Below are 19,615 nucleotides of genomic sequence, written 5' to 3'. Positions count from 1 at the left end.
CTTTATACGGAAACAAGTAGAGTCTGGAGATCTTCTAATAAATGAAATTTCATCTGTTGATCAAATCGCAAACGTCTTCACGAAAGCTCAGTCAAAAGATCGTCTAGCTACACTCATAGACAAGCTTCAAGTTCGACCCTCCTTTCAACTTGCAGGAGGGGTACTAACGGTTATATTCTCAATGTCTCTGCAACGTGTGTTAGACTAAACCAGAGTCAAATTGTATTCCATATTTGTAGGAGTATTCAGTTGTATTTGTTGTATTTGTGTGTATAAATACTTGGTGTATATCATTGTATCGATATCAATAAAATAGAGACCATCGTTACTTATTCAACTGTTATACTAGAAATACGTGTGCTTAAGCCAATCGCGCTTATCAACTTATGTATAATTTCTTCAAAATCATTGTATATATTGATTAATTAAGTATATAATTTTATTAAAACTCAGAGCCTATTTTCGAGGCCATATGTAGTTGCACCTCTTAGAAACTCTTAGGGCCGGGCCTACCTACGGTCATCATCTACAAAAATCATGGTTAAAATGGTAATCTTTATTATTTTAATTAAATATCAAGAAATGTTTTGTGGGATTAGTTTGATTTATATATTTTCTTTAAAAAGCGTTAAATTGATTTGTTTATTTTGAAAGCTTCAGATATAGCAACAAAATAATATTTCTTAAGCGGGAATGAAATTTTATGATATGCCTAATATTTAACGTGTTGTTTTGGTAAAAAGTCCTTATTATGGTACATAATTTTTAAAATCTAAATATATCAGAATGAATTATGACAATATTTTTATCGCTTTAAATTAGTTATAAGTTAAGTAGTAACTAATAAATCATGTTATCACATATATTTTAATGATTCTACTTGTTTATTAATCGTGTATATACTATATGCATACTTAATTTATATGTTTTCACTACTAATAAATAAAAATAAAAATACCAAAATAAATTATATTCCTTGTTTAAAGAAAAATGATAGAAAAACATTTGTAAGAAAAGGTCCCTTACTCTCAACGCTGTAATAAAAAGCAGAAGCTCAACCCTCTGTATATGTCCCGAGACGACTCGGTTCTCTGATTGTCAAACCCTAGCATTCTCTCTTTCTCTCTCTAACTTTTCTCCGCCATGGCTTCACGGAGGCTAGCTGCCTCCCTCATACGCTCCTCCCTCCACCGATCATCAACCAGATCTCCATTTACTCACTCCACCAGAGCCGCACGCGCACTATCCCAATCACACCCTTCTCCTACCGGTTACTTTCTTAACCGTGTAGTCAACTACGCTACTTCTGCCGCCGCCGCTCCGACCAAGCAAGCTGCAACAACACCTGGCGAAGGATCTAACTATGGAAAGATCACTGACGAATTCACCGGAGCCGGCGCGATTGGACAGGTGTGCCAGGTGATTGGTGCTGTCGTCGATGTGAGATTCAGCGAAGGATTGCCGCCGATCCTTACGGCGTTGGAGGTTTTGGATAACTCGATCAGGTTAGTTTTGGAAGTGGCGCAGCATTTGGGGGAGAATATGGTTAGGACTATTGCTATGGATGGTACCGAAGGGCTTGTCCGTGGTCAAAGAGTTCTCAACACCGGTTCTCCTATCACTGTAAGTTTTTTCTCGATCTCAAAAAATTCAGATCATTTTAAGAACACGATCCGATTTTGTCTGGATTTCTCGTTTGAGATCCAGTATTTCATCGTTTTTGTAGCCTGTTGGTTTATGTTTCAGATCGGTAAAGTCAACATGTTTAATTGTATCCGAGTTTTCTGTATGCCATTGTATATGGTGATTTAACACTATTGCGCAATGATCCATGGAGCTAATCAGCTAATTCAATGTCATTATAGGTACCTGTTGGTAGAGCAACCCTTGGTCGTATCATTAACGTCATCGGAGAGCCAATTGATCATAGAGGCGATATTAGTAAGTGTTGCATGTCTTTCATCCATTCCTAATGTATTAGTAATTTAGTATCTTAACTTTTTGATTATTTTCAACAGAAACCGACCACTATCTGCCAATCCATAGAGAAGCACCAGCTTTCGTAGAGCAAGCAACTGAGCAACAGATCCTTGTCACTGGAATCAAGGTTGTAGATCTTCTTGCTCCATATCAAAGAGGAGGAAAGATTGGTTTATTCGGTGGTGCTGGTGTAGGAAAAACTGTGCTCATCATGGAACTTATCAACAATGTCGCCAAAGCCCATGGTTAGCAGATAGATACCACAACACTTTCCAGTTTTCACCACATTGATTTGTAATACATTTCACCACATTCTTATGAACTCTCTTATGTTTTTCCAGGTGGGTTTTCCGTCTTTGCTGGTGTTGGAGAACGCACACGTGAGGGTAACGATCTTTACAGAGAAATGATGGAAAGTGGTGTCATTAAGCTAGGCGATAAACAGGTTCACCATTTTCTTACTTTTTCACTATCTTATTTCAATGTTATGAGTGTTATAATCTAATGTACGTTTTCATGTTTGTAGAGTGAGAGCAAGTGTGCACTTGTCTATGGTCAAATGAACGAACCCCCAGGTGCCCGAGCTCGTGTTGGGCTGACCGGACTGACCGTAGCTGAACACTTCAGAGATGCTGAAGGCCAAGATGTGCTTCTCTTTATCGACAACATCTTCCGTTTCACCCAGGTGTGTGTTTTTCACTTTTTCTTCTTTTCAAAATTCAAATTAAACACATCAAGGGCAAAATGGTGTTAAAGTTTATATCTTTTGACATCAGGCAAACTCTGAGGTGTCTGCTTTATTGGGTCGTATCCCATCTGCTGTTGGATACCAACCAACTTTAGCTACTGATCTTGGAGGTCTTCAAGAACGTATCACCACAACCAAAAAGGGTTCAATCACATCTGTTCAAGCTATCTATGTCCCTGCTGATGATTTGACCGATCCTGCCCCTGCCACCACCTTTGCTCACTTGGATGCCACTACTGTGCTATCCCGACAGGTAAAAGGGTATTTTAGTCATTTTGTTGTATGTTGTTCAACTTTATGACACTGGTTTAATTGAATTACAGATTTCTGAGCTTGGTATCTACCCTGCTGTGGACCCACTTGATTCCACATCGCGTATGCTGTCACCCCACATTTTGGGAGAAGATCATTACAACACAGCTCGTGGGGTCCAGAAGGTTCTTCAGAATTACAAGAATCTTCAAGATATTATTGCTATTTTGGGAATGGATGAGCTTAGTGAAGATGATAAGTTGACTGTTGCACGTGCTCGTAAGATTCAAAGGTTTTTGAGTCAACCCTTCCATGTTGCTGAAGTTTTCACTGGTGCCCCTGGTAAATATGTTGAACTCAAGGAGAGCATTGCTAGTTTCCAGGTGAGTGTTTAGTAAATTACATAATTACCCCCTTAGTTTTTGCCTTGTTGTGGAAATTTGATGTTGATTTTAATTTTTAATCTCAGGGAGTGTTGGATGGGAAGTATGATGATCTTTCAGAACAGTCGTTTTATATGGTTGGAGGAATTGATGAAGTTATTGCGAAAGCTGAGAAGATTGCTAAGGAATCTGCTGCTTCTTCTTAGATGTGATGACATATTATTGTTGTGATAGAGTTGAGATGAAAAGAGAATGAATAATTTTTATTGATATGGTGCTGGAAGCGCCGGGAGTTTTTTTTTTTATTTTGAGAAAACTGAGATTAAGTTGGGATTTTTTTTTGGATCCCTGTTTTTTTTGAGTTTTAATGCAATGAAATGGATGCCAGCAAAATCCCTATTTCGGCTTTTGTTGTTGGATAATAATAAGAAGAGGGATATATGTGTTGGGAATTGGAATTTGTATATTTGCTCATTTTGATTTTGATTTTCCAGACATTTGTTGAAATTTGTCTTTCATATTTCCTATGAACTTTATAAAAGGTAGAATTTGGATATTTAACTCGGTGAGTTGAAGCGGGTTATAGATGTAGTTCAAATTTTAAAGGTGACGAGAAAGTTAGAGATTGTAAGTAATCATGAATAAATCAACTTTTCTGGGAACAAGATGCAAGCTAGAATCCCGATAAATCTGCCAAGATTACGCTGCGATGGCATATTGGGCCATTGACAACCATTTCATAATGGTTAACCCTATTTCTAGAAGTAAACTCTTTTTTGTAACAGCGAGTTTGCAATAGTTTAAATGATTAGGCCCAAAATCCTTTTACATTTTACTAAAATTATGCACCCATTTATGGAGGCCCACAGTTTTTGGTGGAGGTAGAACCGTAGAACGGTAGAAGTGAAGGAAAAAAAAACCGGTTTGAGAAAAAAACACAAAAAACTGAACCGGAGTCGGTTCTTAGGAAAATAAGTCTAGCTCAAGCCGTTATGGCCGGTTTATATGGTCGTAGGTTTTTACTTTCTAGTCATTTGATCCGGTTTGAGAAACCAATTCATAGAGCTACCCATTGGTTTTTCTTTTTAATCTTCTAAAGACTTGCCTTTTGTGAGGTTGTCAAGATTGGGGTTTTTATAACCTTTGTGAGGTTGTCAGGATCCTACATAGGATCGTTTTTGGGTTTGTAAGATCGGAATCGTAAGATCAAATCCAGATGATCCCATAAAATAAAACATAATTTTAACTTTTAAATTTAAAACATGAAAAATATCTCAAAGATTCAATTTTTCCGTTCAAAAACTATAAAAACTTCGAAACATTAGTCACAACTCACAACACAAAATGATATACGGTAAATTAGTAAAAGGTAAAAGACATAAAGTGGTAACTTTATTTAAAAAAAAAATCAAAGGAAGGTAGGATCGGATTGGATCTCGATTCTAAGATCTTACCTGTGATCCTATCCCAAATACGATCCGAATTGTTTTTCATATCCAGGATCGTACAATCTGACAATCAAGATCGCGATTTTGACATTCTCGCTATTTTGGTTCAAAATGGTCCTTTTGCACCTCTATGTTAATTATAAATAAGTTTCGGTTGTGTTTCATCACCGTATCACTCAAAATGTCATTTAATCTTGTAATATCGGTTATTTTTGCAATCTGGTTTTTTAAAAAAGACAACTACTTTTTTTATTAAATGTTTGTTACCCTACAAGTTAAGCACATAATTGTGTCATAAAGGCCTTTATGCCCACATTCCAACATTCCGAAGGATATTTGCATCTAAAATGTATTTTATATTGTGCCTAATCACGGGACAAAATTTTGAATGACTTCAAAGTTAAACGCATACAAAAAGCAAGACTATGGTGGTGTCTGTTTTGTTTTGTTTTTTTTTTTGGCAAAACGTCTTTTTAACCTTTTATATCTATAGGTTAATGACATTTGAGGAAAAAAGTGTTTTGTTTTTCAGAATACAAAAAACATAAAAAAAAGTTTTTTTGACATCTTTTTTCAAAAGACATAAAAAAATTTATGATTTTAGAAAAAAAAAGTTTTATCACCTCTAAAAATATTTACATTTACATTGATATCCATCATTAGTTTTCAATTTCAATTTCTCCTCACACTCTATAAAACAAAATGACAATATCATTCATTCACTACCTCTCTACTTGTTTGAACTCTATTTATAGCTTTCCATGCCTGAAAAACATTCAAAAATCAAGATCATTATTCAATAACATGTACCACTACTACATAAGCCACAATAATCAGGATGAACTTCAACAGAAAATCAATGTACCTCATCATTCCAATTAGTCGACAAATTAATTGCAACAAGTGCCACAACTTGTACAGAAAGTGCACAAATGATCCCCATCCATAGCCCCTAAAAACACAAATCTTCATTTCATAAAACCATATCATGAATAAACTTCAAATTTACACTCAAAATAAGGTACCCAAATCTCACCATGCCTCCAACATGAAGAACAAAAGCAAATAGCAATGCACAAGGAATTCCCACAACATAATAAGCTCCAAGATTGATAATTGCACACACATTTTGCCACCCACATCCTCTAGCAGCACCTAATTTTCAAGAAAATAATTTTTTTTTTTAATAATGTGTTACTTACTTACTTATCACTAATCATTCATACCTGAAAGAACGCATTGAAATCCATCTAAGAAATCTGATAATGCAAGTAGTGGCATCATTTTTGCAACATATTTAATAACTTCGTCATCGTTGCTATATAATTTCCCCCACACATTTCGTACTAAAATAGTAATAGTTCCTACTATTAAACCCTCCAAAATTGCTATTACAACCACAACACAAACAGCCAAACGTGCAGCTTTAGGTCTTGATGCCCCTAATTCATTTGAAACTCTTGTACTACAATAATAACCAAATGTTACATAATAATATAATAGTATAAAAGTATATATTAAATTAAAATTATAAATGTTACAAATTACAAACCTTATTGCTCCACCAAGGCCAACAGAAATCATATACACCATCCAACACGTGTTAAGGCTGCCAAAATAAAAAAAATGTTAATGTCATAAATGGGTAACTAAGTATTTATTTTTTTTACAAAACACCATTGTTAAAAAAATAAATGGAACATTTCGTTATCCTATAATGACATTAACCAAAATAAAAAACCAAAAAACAAACATAAACTCAATCTTAATCTAATTGCAAAGAATTTTATAATGAGAAAAACCAACCTGATTGATAATACAGATGTCTCTAACTTCGGGTTTGGGAGAAGACCAGATAACAAAACTACCATATCAAATGTCCAATATTCAAGGCTGTAAAACACGATTGTCAAATTTATATAAAGAAAATGTAAATAAGTTTATTGCTAAATGTAAGTATATTTATATTATAGGTTAAGAAAAAAATATAAATTACATTGCTATATCTATAAACATACCAAATCATAAGAGCAGAAGGAACAGCAAGTTTCATGAAGCTAAGAACATCATGGAAAGCTTCTTTTGAAAAACCAGTCCAAGTGTGTAAACAAGCATTAGAAAACTTGACATAAAATCCCAAAAAAAACACATTCACCCAATTCGATATTGTATTAGCCAATGCAGCCCCTTTGATTCCAAACCCTAATTTGAAAACAAGAACCCAACACAAAAGTGTATGTAACAAAGCTGTGATCCCTGAACTTATCATCATAGGAACCACAATATTTTGTGTTTGAAGAAACTTATTTAAACATTGAAGAAGAGCATATGCAAATAAACTAGGAATCATCCAACGAATAAAAGTTCCAGCCCCATTTGATATTTCTTGATCTTGACCTAAAGCTATGAAGATTGTTGGAGTGTAGAACCAGATAAATGCAAGTGGAATGCTTAGGGTTGTGAGAGTCAACATTGCTCTTTGCATTTGAATCCCAAGCATGTGGTATTGTTTAGCTCCATAGGATTGTCCACATAGTGTCTCTAATGCACTTCCCATTCCTAACTATAAAAAAAGTTTAAAAAAATTGTGTCAATAATTTGTTTAAATATTGATCATTTTGGATTGAAGTCGAAAAAAGGAGATGAGATAGTGATTAATGAGAAGTTTTACCAAGACACTAAAACCAGTGAAGGAAGCAAAAGATGTAGCCATGGAAGCACTGGAGAGAGGGAGTTGTCCAAGATGACCAACAAACATGATTGAAATCACTTCAAGACAATACTGCAACAAGCTTACTGCTATCAATGGACATGATAATCCTATTTGCTTCTTTACTTCATCGTATACTTGTCTTCTTAAACCTAACTCTTCTTCTTCTTCTTCTTCTTCTTCTTCTTCATGTTGCCTTTGGATTAATGGATCTTGAGTTACTTTTTCTTCTTTCATTTTTGGGTATGTGCTCGTTTGCTTTGTGGAAGGAGTTAAATAATTATTGGAGAATAATAAGTTACATGAATTAGGAATTGGGGATGTGGGTCGCACTTTTTTTTGGATTATTGATATGTTTCTTCATCATTTTGTCTTGTGACTATTGGACTCTTTGTTGTTCCTTTTGGTTTATCTTATTATATTCCTTACTTTGATGTTTACTTAGCCTTCCTTGTGGACTTCATTTTTACTTTATTTTTAGTTTAACCCTAATAATATAATGTTTTTGGAAGAAATTAAATCGGTAAAAAAAATAGAAACTAAATGAGTTGGAATCAATTATGTGTTTGGTTGATATGTAATGAAATTTGAATTCTTTTTATTTCCAGATTTGTCAAAGGATTAGAAAGTAAGTTATATACCAAAATGATTTTTTATTGAGTTGTAACTTCTTCATCTTATTATTAATAAAATAATAAAATTTTAATTTAATTAAAAAAATTCATTTATTAAAATTTCTTCTTCTTATTATTAATAAAATAATAAAACCTTCATTTAATTAAAAAATTAATTTATTAAAATTTTACCTGTTTAAACGTATGTTTTTATTGAGATATTCCATATAATTTATAAAACAAAAGATACAAAATGAAAATATATGATTTCACTAACTACAAACACATTATTTTTTATAAATTGTATGTTCGACTTTTTGTCACTAACATAATCTCATCTAAACATTTTTAGGAATTTCTTTCCCCTATAAATTAATAAGCATTTTTACTATTTTCTTTTTCAACCTCAAATCAAACACTCCCTCTCTAGTCTCTACATAGACAATTAATCTTTAGAAGCTAAAAAGCAATCATCGTATTTTTACCAAAAAATGTTTTGTTTTCAAACTCAAACTCAATCTCGAACACTTCATCACTACAAAAACAATAATCTTTATAAGTTGTATGTCCGCCTTCTTTTGCATCCATAATAATTAAACTCCTTTGAAAATACTTTTTATAATTTTTTGTTTGCATTCTCTAGAACTAAATAAAAAACAAAACAAACAAACCTAAAAGTGATTAAATAAGTTAGATAAACAAATAAAATCCCCTAATATAATAAATAAGTAGAATCTCGACACGTAGCAGTCACATAGCCCCCTCCCATCGTGTTTTCCCGCCCACATTCTCTAAATGAAGTTCCGAAATTGCCCTTCAAGCAGATACTGTATTCCTTCTTTTCAGTGCATGGAATCCGGAATTTTCAAAAATCTTATCTTGATTTTGTTACTGATTTCCTACAATTGAAATTTCATTCACTAATAGCAAGAAATCAACAATCAATCAATCATCAATAAATCCACACCTTAATACCATTAATCAAGATTCAATCTCCAAATTTGAATCGGCCTTTTGTCGATTTCATATATACCTAGAACGCACATTCATATCCAATAAAGTTAATCATCTCCTTCACCTTAGTGTCTCTCATTTCACTTAGAATTCACCCGCATGTCTCTCATCTTAGTATGCGTCCAGTCACCATCACCATCCATCTGATTGTTGATACGTCATTTCCCAGACGCCCAAATGTCCATCGTCTACATCTTTTCTCTCTCAGTGACTCAATCGTGACACTATGTGTCCCTCATTGGGTTTAATAGGGAGATACAAATCTATTTCTTGAAACCTAATCTTTGATTTGTTGACAACGAAGTTGCCACCTTCATATTTCTCTACAATATATGTCTATGATTTTAGGATTCAATATGAGTGTTTGAACGATAATATGAGATTTGAAGGAGAACTACCCTACCGCAGAGATGACAGGTAATTTGTTTAGAAATCCATTTGAAATACCTTAAATATTATGTAGATTCAGGTTTCTCATTTAATTAATTTAACAATTATGTTACTTGTCAATATTTTGGTTGTTGTTTGATGGGTGTTTTCAGTTCTGTAACTTTTTAATTTTGTTTGCCGTTAGGTCACAGTTTGGGTTGAGTTGATAAATCTCACCTATTTTTTTGCATTTGAAACATGGACCGTTGCTTAACAAAACAACATAGGTATGTGATTGTTGCCATTATTTTGATCAATAGGTTAATAAGATGTTTTTTAATCGTATTCTCTCTGTACGCACACCAAGAACAACTTTGAAACAGTGGATTATGCTTTCAAGTCCAAAAGAAAGTGATGGCTACAATTATGAAGCATTCAAGTCCAAAAGAAAGTAATGGCTACAATTATGCTTTCACAATCAACGTGAAATAGTGGATTATCCAAATCCTATAAAAACTTAAGGTTTTTAATGGCTTTAAACAATGGATTATAATCTGATAGGTATTGTAAAGGGCATGATGTGTTTCTAATCACTTGGAGTAATAATGATGTGTTTCTATTTGAGAAAAAAGTAAAAGGATACTTTTTGGATGGTCAACGACATGTATACACACTATAAACTCTCTAAATCATTCTCAATACATCATAATTTTGTATTATAACTCCTAACCCTTATTTAAAAAAATTAATATTGTGCTCACATATTTCTTTGCAATTAGACCAAATTTTATTTCTTAAACCTTTAACCATTCGTTTGGTGATGGGGTTTAACAGAATCCTTAACCTTATCTTCAAAATACATTATTTACATTTACACAATAGTGTTTTGTGAAATTAAACTTTTTTTTTTCAATGGGTATTAAGATTACTTGTAGATCTTATTAACAGGATGCTAGGTGGAGTGTAGGTGACATTGATTCCACATTGATGCAGACATCATTTAATTGTGTAACTAAATACTTACAAATAAAAAAGTTATTTCAAAATACTATATAGGTTTTCTAACTTAATAATATATTATTTATTACATAATTAAATTTTAATTTCTATTTAATATTAACACCCATGGCTCCTACGGTTTTCACCTGGTATAAGATAATAATAAAAAGAGAAATATCTTGTTATCATTCATTTCATTCTTATCAAAACGACAAAAAGCTGTCTCCGTGATGGTTGTGACGAGAGAACCCGTTTGAGAAGGGGTCTTTTTTAAGTGAAATTACAAAAACGCCCTCAATCGCGCGCTATAAACAATCCTATCGTTGTAACAAACTCCCCTCCTCTCATAACATTTTACCTCAACAATCGCAGCGATAACTCTCTCTTTCCGTTTGCCTCTCGGAGATGGCGACGGGGAGAGACGAAATGGAAGAAGGATTGATCGTCAAAGAGACAGTTGACGGAATAACATGGCGGATGTTGGCGGACGAGATGAAGAAGTTAGGATTTATAGCAGGTCCGATGGTTGCGGTGACTCTGTCGCAGTACTTGTTGCAGGTTATCACCGTCATGATGGTTGGTCATCTCGGCGAACTTTCTCTTTCTAGTACTTCCATTGCTATCTCCCTCTCCAGCGTCACCGGATTCAGCTTAATCGTTAGTCCTCTCTCTCTCTCTCTCTCTCTCTCTCTCTGTATATATACATGTCTATAATCTATATATCTATGCACACACATTTGTTGTATGTGTTGATTTGTGTCTAAGTATGTAGTTGTTGAGTTTGAATTATGTAAGTCGTAATTAATTTACCTCTTGATACTCCTTCTACTTGGTTTCAACTTCCGGTTGCTTTTCGAACTCCATATAACTAACATTGGTGATAAAACATTTTACATCTATGCTGATTTTGGATTCGAAATCGATTAGATGCGGCAGAACAACATCAAAGTGTGGTTTCCTTGTTTGAATAGTAAGGACAATCTAGTAGTGATGCCTTTCCACAAGTTGGTAAAAACAAGTAACAGAGGGATGATTTTTAGGGTTTTAGACTTTTTCAGAAAAAAAAACATGATGATTAGAAAACGTTAAGTAAGTATGAACAGGGTAAAGTTGTTGACAAGTTTCCGGAAAAGCACTAGAATCTGTTGTTATACGGTTCAAGTGTCATGTTTCTGTTTTCAATTAGATAGGGGATGGACCATTTAGTTAATGATATCTTTCAGAAATTTATTGCAATAATATGTGGTGACGAAGGATGGAGCAAGAACAACGTGATGATAAACCTAACATTGTACTATCCCTTTCATTTAATTCTACTTGGCAACGATTGAAAATATCAGAAATAAATCTAAATACGCCCTTTTCATTCTAGAATAAACCCTTGTTATGTTATCATGGTTCGTTGTTGCTCCATTCATCTCTCTGATTTAATAGAAACAAAATGTTCTTTGAACTACTGAAGTTGTAAGTTTGAATATTCCTTGTGTGTGTGTGTGTGTTATAGAGATATTTCATTGCTGTTATTGGCACTACAGAGTGACTTTTAATGCTCAACACCCTATAACACTCATTCTGCTCTTCCTAAGAAGTTGATTTACAGTTTTTCTTAATCCCAAAAGAAAAGCTTACAGTTTAGAGTAAAGATAAATATAATTTCTCCTAATTATTGTTCTTCTGTAAAGATTGAACAAAGAATCGTTTGATTAATATTTACATAAAAGATTGTCTTCAATGTCATTCCAGATCTTAAAGTCAGAGGGAATAACAGTTGCCTTGAAGTTGTGAATTTTTAGGACCTTATGTGAATTTTAAAATAGCTGTTATTAACTTATTATATCAACCTCTGTACAAAAATATTGTCTGCATATGCATATCATCGGATGGCTGTAATTATATCATTTACTGGGGGTTTGAACTTGGTGCTTACGTTTTTCCATGTGATTGTCATCTTGAAAGGGAAAGCGTACTTTTTTATTGGTATAAAATATAAATACATATAACTAATGCTATTCAATTTGGGCTTTTCAAATGTTTTTGTGATTAATATTCAACAACTTAGATAGCATTTCAGAAAACTATAAAGTATTGTGTTTAAAAGAAGAAGTAGTCAAGTTTGGATTGCCCACTCACTTGTTGACAAATATTTGCCTCTGTTTTTTCTTGGAAATTAATTTCTTTGTATGTCATGATGCTGTTGTCCTTTTTACCTTTTCCATATTAAATAGTCAACACAACCCAATCAGAGTCTTGAGTCAATGTCTACTGCACAACTTTTATAAAAATTTACTGCGATGTATACAGTTTTTGGCCACTAGTAAATTGGGTTTTAATGCCCAAAGAAAATTAAAAGTGATGGATGATGTATGGCCCACACCCACATGAAATTCGATCCTTCATCTTCCATATTATGCAAATGAAATTCTTAATGTTTAATCTAACTTTTTTTTTTTTTTTTTTAAATTTGTTCAACAGTTAGGTATGTCTAGTGCTTTGGAAACTTTATGTGGACAAGCATTCGGAGCTCAACAATACAAAAAAATCGGAACCCTAACTTACACTGCCATTTTCTCTCTAATAATCGTATGCATTCCTCTTTCCATCTTCTGGAAATACACCGGAAATTTACTCCTTTTTATTGGTCAAAGCCCTTCAATCTCACAAGAAGCTGGAAAATTCATCACATGGCTTATTCCCGCACTATTTGCTTCAGCAATTCTTCAACCACTTGTTAGATTTTTCCAAATGCAAAGCATGCTGTTTCCCATGCTTATTAGTTCAATACTTGCTTTATGCCTTCACATCCCTCTTTGTTGGACCCTTGTGTATAAAACCGGATTAGGGAACATTGGAGGTGCAGTATCCATGGGTGTTTCCATGTGGTTAAATGCTATTTTCCTTGTGTTTTACATGATTTACTCCCCTTCATGTGCAAAAACACGTTCTCCAATCTCCTGGGAAGTCTTTCATGGGATTAGACAGTTTTTCGGTTTTGCTATCCCATCAGCTGTCATGATTTGGTAATATTCTCTTTCCTTACATTAAATATATTGGCATTATATGTTCCCATTTTTAAAAAAAAAATGATTTAAATTTTGCAGCTTGGAATGGTGGTCATATGAGTTTCTGATTTTATTGTCTGGGCTTTTGCCAAATCCAGAGCTTGAGACTTCGGTTCTTTCTGTTTGGTATGTATGGTGTATGTTTATAATATATTGATGTTTTGAGACAGAAATAATTAAGCTAATGATGTTTGTTTTTGTGGGATTTTATCAACAGTCTCAATACTATTGCTACACTGTATGCTATACCATATGGATTTGCTGCAGGCGTTAGGTACCCTTTCTTTATCTTGAATCTATCTATATAAGTCTAAAACAAAACCTAATTCCATTTCTGTTCTGTCATTTTTATTTTTTCCAGCACAAGAGTGTCAAATGAACTGGGAGCAGGGAATCCAAAAGGGGCCCGCGTGGCAGTGAAAGCGATCATGGCCCTTGCAGTTGTTGAAACAACAATAGTCAGCTCAACTGTTTTTGCCAGCAGAAATGTCTTCGGATACATTTTCACTAACGAAAAAGAAGTCGTCGACTATGTTACAAAAATGGCCCCTCTTCTTTGCTTAAACATCATAATGGATAGTCTACAAGGAACACTTTCAGGTTCTACTTCTACTCCATTCTCTCTCTCTCTCATCTACCATGTATGTGAAAATGAGGGAGTGTTGTTGATGTTGATGACGTGGCAGGTGTTGCTAGGGGTGTGGGGTGGCAGCATCTAGGGGCGTACGTGAATCTTGCAGCTTTTTATCTTTTTGGGATCCCGGTTGCTGCTTTGTTGGGATTTTGCACCTCCTTAAGAGGAGAAGGGCTGTGGATTGGAATACTAGTGGGGGCCACCATACAAGTTACTCTTCTTGCGGTAGTAACAATTTGTACAAATTATGAAAAACAGGTATACTTTTTCTTTCACTTAGTATATGATACTACGTATGTATTCAACTGTATATAAAAAAAAATAGCTGAGATTTTCGTTTTATTAATAATTATGGTGCAGGCAATCAAGGCGAGGGAGAGATTTATCGAGGAAGAAAATAGATTAGGTTGATTTACGGTTAAGGTTACTTTGGTTAGAATGTTCGGTATAATTTTGATTTTTGTTGTAACATACAACACTTCGTATGTGTAGTTTAAAGGGTTTTGATGTTTGTCTTTTATTACTATATCGGTTTGTTTTGTAATATCTTTTTGCTAAAATTTCAAGATAAAAGCAATGTTTTAAAAACCGGTTTGAACCGGCCGGTCGAACCGGAAACCGGGGAAGGGACCGGTTCAACTATTATCGGTTTTATGTCTATTTCTAAACCAGATCGAACCGGCCGGTTTATACAAAAATCCGGTTGAACCGGTTCAATTAAACCGGTTGAACCGATTAAATTGAATAAAAACACATAGATATGAAACCGTTTGCATAATAAAACTTTAGTATTTTTTCACATTTATTAAAAAAATTATTAATAAAAACAAATGATAAATGTTATGAAGTTTTTTAATGCGTATTATATTCATCTAGGTCTTTATTTTATTTTTAATGCATGTGTATTGATGTAAAACTTACGGTTATGGGTTATTTTAATATATTTAGATTGATCTACAATTTGTTTTCATATGTATTTTAATGTTTGCACTTGTGGACATCAAATTATTTATTTGTGTATGTATTTATATGTAGAAAAATATGAAAAATGTGAAAATTATAAAAACCGGTTTATTCAGCGGTCGAACCGGTTAAACCGGTTGAACCGAAAACCGTTCACTATACCGGTTCAACTAAAAAACCGGTTTTTAAAACATTGGATAAAAGAGTTAAAAGTTTTGTTTGATTACCGATGACAAAATTATCATGTCACTTGAAAGATTTTGTAAGTAAGTTTCATAATATATTCATTTTATATGTTTTTTTGAATCATATAAATAAATATATATTTTTGACTATAGTAATAATTGTCAATAATTATATTAATTAAAAGAATTATTAAATATTTTTTTTAACCTAAAAGAAGTAGTGACAACTCACAACAGCCGAGAGCTAAGTAAGTTTCGTTTCATTTGTTACTGGTTATCTTAACAATATATGGTTAAGACTAAACCATTTACGAAAGACTTATTATAAAATTTATATCATAGGCTGTTAAAAGGTCAGTCAAGGTAGAAATTGGAGCATCATTTGAAATCGCACTCAACATTATGCTCCAAGTAACATCTATCATGAGCTCAACTTCTTTGTAACATCCGTATTTTTACAGATAAACTAATACAATGATATTTTGGTGAGCAATGTATATTATTTAAAAATAAATAATATTAGGAGAAGTATGGTGTATATTATTTGAAAAAAAAATAACTTTAGGAGAATTATTTTAGTAGTAAAAAACTAAAAATAGAGTTATATTGACTATAATAAATGACTGCTAAAATAGTAATTTTATAATGTAATATATTTTTGTTGGGGATGTCGTTTCCTTTTTTTATTGATATGGCTAGAAAACACCGTACACATAAGCATATGTTATCGAAGAAAGAAAAGGAAAAATGATAATCTATGTAACTGATGTAATTCAATGTATTATTAGCTCTATTGATCAACATTACTAGTTATGCTCTACTTCAGAAATGGTGATGGCAGCTTAAGATCGAACCATACATAGGTTGGGTAAGACTATCCATGACAATATGGTGGGATTGGATGTATCTAATGGTGGTTGCGTTTACGAATGATGTATGGGCTAAATTAGTAGGCTCTATTTGAAAGTTCCATGATAATAATATCGTTCGAATGTCTACAATGGAAAAAACAATTAGGTAGGGGAATTTCTATTCGTTTTTTGACCAATATTTGGGGTGGGTCACCAACCTTTTGCTTATAGATATGATCTATTATATATGATTGATAGTCATCCTAATCGTCTGGTATGTGATTGGTTTTATGATGGTTTGTGGAGATAAATGTGGAGAAGGCCAATCCGAAGAGGGAGCAAATAGGAGCAACTCAAATGGATCCTAAATGCGGATAAGTCTCGTGAAGGTTGACTCAGCTCGTCGAGTTGACTCCCAACTCGTCGAGTTATTGCATGGGCGTGAACATCAGAACAAACCCTAACTGACTCGTCGAGTCGGCTCCTCGACTCGGTGAGTCCATTCAGACTCTTTCCCCAATCAAACGATTTTAAGGTAGAAAACTTTCCCAAACTCTAGATCTACACTCTCACGGCTCATTTATCACGTAAAATCACATACTTTACGTCCATGCATGGCACTTAGAGCTTGAAATGCCAAGAAGATGCTCTAGTAAGGGTTTTTTCACTAAAGAGTTTCACTAAGGCTGAATAAAGCAGAGACTTTTGGATGCTAGGGACCTCACAAGGTCCAGATCTGAAGTCCAAACCTCCATATGAACTCAATACCCTCAAAGTCCCAATAATATATAGAAAAGAAGCCCTAATCTCCAAAAATATGAGATCTATCCAAACAAATGGGAAAGGTTCGAACTTTATACCTTTAACAAGAGCTCTTGGATGAATAACAACAGATCTAGCAACTGCCTCTTGCTCCTTGCTTGAAATCCTTCTCTTCTCTTCCAAAGATACACCAAAATACTCAAGGTTAGCTCTCTCTCACACACACACACACACTCTCTCTCTCTCTCTCTCTCTATATATATATATATATATATATATATATATATATATATATATATATATATATAAGCTAAAAGGGCAATTAGGGTTTCTCTTAGGAAAGTATAGCCGCAAATGAGGCTATAAGTGCCTCTAAATAGGCCCCAAACCCGGGGATTCAGGGTTTCTCATCCCAACATCTACTCGGCGAGTCGGCTCTCTGACTCGTCGAGTCCACTCATTAAAGTCACGCGGACAACTCGACTCTACTCGACGAGTTGGACTCACAACTCGCCGAGCCACTCCATAATTCTTCCAAAAATTAAACATACATTGATGAACCTGAAAGTCCGGATGTTACACTTCGACACACCAAACATACAATTCCCACAAAAATACCAAAACCATTGTTTGTATGGAACCCCCTAAATTTATGCTTCAATCCTTAAATTATGTGAAACTCCCCTCAAACGTAACATCAAAGATTAGACAAATAATTTGTTCTTTCTGCACTATGTGATTGCATTTTCCTTAGCTTTTCATATATCTTCGGCCGGATTTGTAAACTTTTTAGTCAATTCTTCAACCTGAAAACATGAACAGAAATCAACCAATATAACCACAATAACTATAAATTTCATTTTTTTTAAATAGTGAATGAATTTATTTAGTGTTACTTCTTTTTCCAATCGCTTTGCATCATCTGATTTTTTTAGGCAGAGATTTCTTTATCGAGTCAAAAGCCTTTAAAAAATATATTATCATTTTCTTTAATATATTAGACACATGAGGAGTCGAAGATACATTGTAGTAACCAAGACACAACATTTTCCTATACCTTTTCGCAAGCTCTTCTAGTTATTTATTTGGCATCTTCTGAGAGACTTTACTACCACTTTGCACACAGCCAGGAGTAAAGTATAAACATTCATGCTATATAAACTGCTAAATCGATTTTTAATGTCTTATGGAGGAATAACTGTAATCAATCGTTCACCATCTAGCTTAGGGTTCAAACCCAGTAGTGAAGAATCAATAACATTTATACCCTTGACCACAGACAAATACAAGAGTTTGTAGGGGCAATTTAGTCAAAATTACAATAGAACCCACAAACATGGTCAAAGATCGATTTGAACAGAGAAGGGTTGATCGATCGAACCCTAGAGAGCTTTCGTTGCTTTTGTGCTCCACTCAATCCTTAACTCCCCGCTCCCGAGTTGTAGCAAAGCAAAGAAGAGAAGAGAAAAGAAAGTAACGAGAGAAAAGAAGATAAAAGAAAGGAAAATAAATTTGTCTTTTGTGCTCCCGAGTTGGAAAAAAATGGAAAGAAAGTTAAACATTTTGTTCTTTCTTTTCAAATCCTCCCAAATCGGAAGGAAAGTTAGGAGAGAAAGCGATCCTTCCATTTCCTTCCACTTCTTTCCTTTAATGAAACTCAGAAGCACCAATTTCTCTTATTTTCCTCTCACTTCCTCCCATTTCCTTTCTTTTTTCTTTTTAAATTGAACTCGGGAACAGGGTGTAACTTCCTTCCTGAGACGTGAGCTTCCATTAAATTCTTGTTTTTTTTTTTTTTTTTAATTTGTTTTTTGCATCCACTAAGAACCGGATTGCAATATTCGTTCGTATAATATTTTATTAAATTATTAAGTAGGTTTTTGTTAAAAGATTAATTATTTTTATTGAGTTTTAATGCCCATTTGTTTTCACTAATTTATAATGACTCACAAAAAAAATAATGGTACCCATTTGTATCATTAATTTATAACAACTCCCAAAAAGATAATGTTAGTGACGACTTTTAGTTATAAACATGAAATGGTTAAAGAAGAGTAGATTTTTGTCACATTTTACTAATGAAAAAACTCACTTTTAACATCTTCGTTTTATTAAAATATTTATATTTTTAGTGAAATTGTTGCATAAAATATCTGGTTCGGAACAGTTAGTAGATACTCATTAAAATACTATGATTTTGCTATTTTTATTGTCATAAAGTTTATCGTCGTTTAAAAAAAGTAGTTAATGTAATTTAATTCATTACACGTTAAGGCCTAAAGTAGTTAATGTAATTTAATTCTGGTTCGGAACAAATAACATTCCTTATAAAAAGATATAAAACACATCAATTAATAAAAATACATTGAAAACTCGGAAATAAATATAAGGTACAAAACAATATGATAAAACACGTTAAAACTAATTTGAAGTCAACTAAGAACATCATTAATTATTAGTTGTTAATCGCACATTTTCCTCCAACACCCACCCAAAATAATAAAAAAGCAAAGATTAATGTGGGATATTAATAAGAAATTCAAAATATTTTCAACATGAAAGAATTAAAGAATTTAAAAAATGCATGCGTTAAGAATCCTTTTCCATGTTGAGATGTCATTGTCGTGTTCCACCACAAGCTAAA

General features: G+C 33.5%; 3 protein-coding genes across 3 annotated transcripts; 2 read left to right on the top strand and 1 right to left on the bottom strand.

Annotated features, from left to right (window-relative positions):
* Positions 1-1,029: 1,029 nt before the first annotated feature.
* Positions 1,030-3,815, top strand: LOC111911275 (ATP synthase subunit beta, mitochondrial). Its single transcript, XM_023907077.3, has 8 exons — positions 1,030-1,623; positions 1,866-1,941; positions 2,019-2,225; positions 2,322-2,425; positions 2,507-2,665; positions 2,757-2,981; positions 3,052-3,363; positions 3,450-3,815. Exons 1-8 carry the CDS (start codon positions 1,144-1,146, stop codon positions 3,567-3,569), a joined length of 1,683 nt encoding a protein of 560 aa, XP_023762845.1. The 5' UTR covers positions 1,030-1,143; the 3' UTR covers positions 3,570-3,815.
* A 1,587-nt stretch (positions 3,816-5,402) lies between these two features.
* LOC111911274 (protein DETOXIFICATION 16) lies at positions 5,403-7,802 on the bottom strand. Its single transcript, XM_023907076.3, has 8 exons — positions 7,483-7,802; positions 6,830-7,374; positions 6,618-6,704; positions 6,364-6,420; positions 6,038-6,276; positions 5,848-5,966; positions 5,677-5,763; positions 5,403-5,576 (listed from the first exon to the last, which is right to left on the bottom strand). Exons 1-8 carry the CDS (start codon positions 7,756-7,758, stop codon positions 5,523-5,525), a joined length of 1,464 nt encoding a protein of 487 aa, XP_023762844.1. The 5' UTR covers positions 7,759-7,802; the 3' UTR covers positions 5,403-5,522.
* A 3,047-nt stretch (positions 7,803-10,849) lies between these two features.
* On the top strand, positions 10,850-14,736 carry LOC111911273 (protein DETOXIFICATION 12). The gene is made up of 7 exons (XM_023907075.3): positions 10,850-11,174; positions 12,990-13,534; positions 13,616-13,702; positions 13,794-13,850; positions 13,938-14,176; positions 14,263-14,468; positions 14,571-14,736. Exons 1-7 carry the CDS (start codon positions 10,923-10,925, stop codon positions 14,619-14,621), a joined length of 1,437 nt encoding a protein of 478 aa, XP_023762843.1. The 5' UTR covers positions 10,850-10,922; the 3' UTR covers positions 14,622-14,736.
* Positions 14,737-19,615: the final 4,879 nt, after the last annotated feature.

This window comes from Lactuca sativa, chromosome 8 (assembly GCF_002870075.4).
Source record: "Lactuca sativa cultivar Salinas chromosome 8, Lsat_Salinas_v11, whole genome shotgun sequence".
NCBI classification, from domain to species: domain Eukaryota; kingdom Viridiplantae; phylum Streptophyta; class Magnoliopsida; order Asterales; family Asteraceae; genus Lactuca; species Lactuca sativa.
Note: the sequence above shows the minus strand (reverse complement) of the source record. Positions and strands in the feature narration are given on the sequence as shown.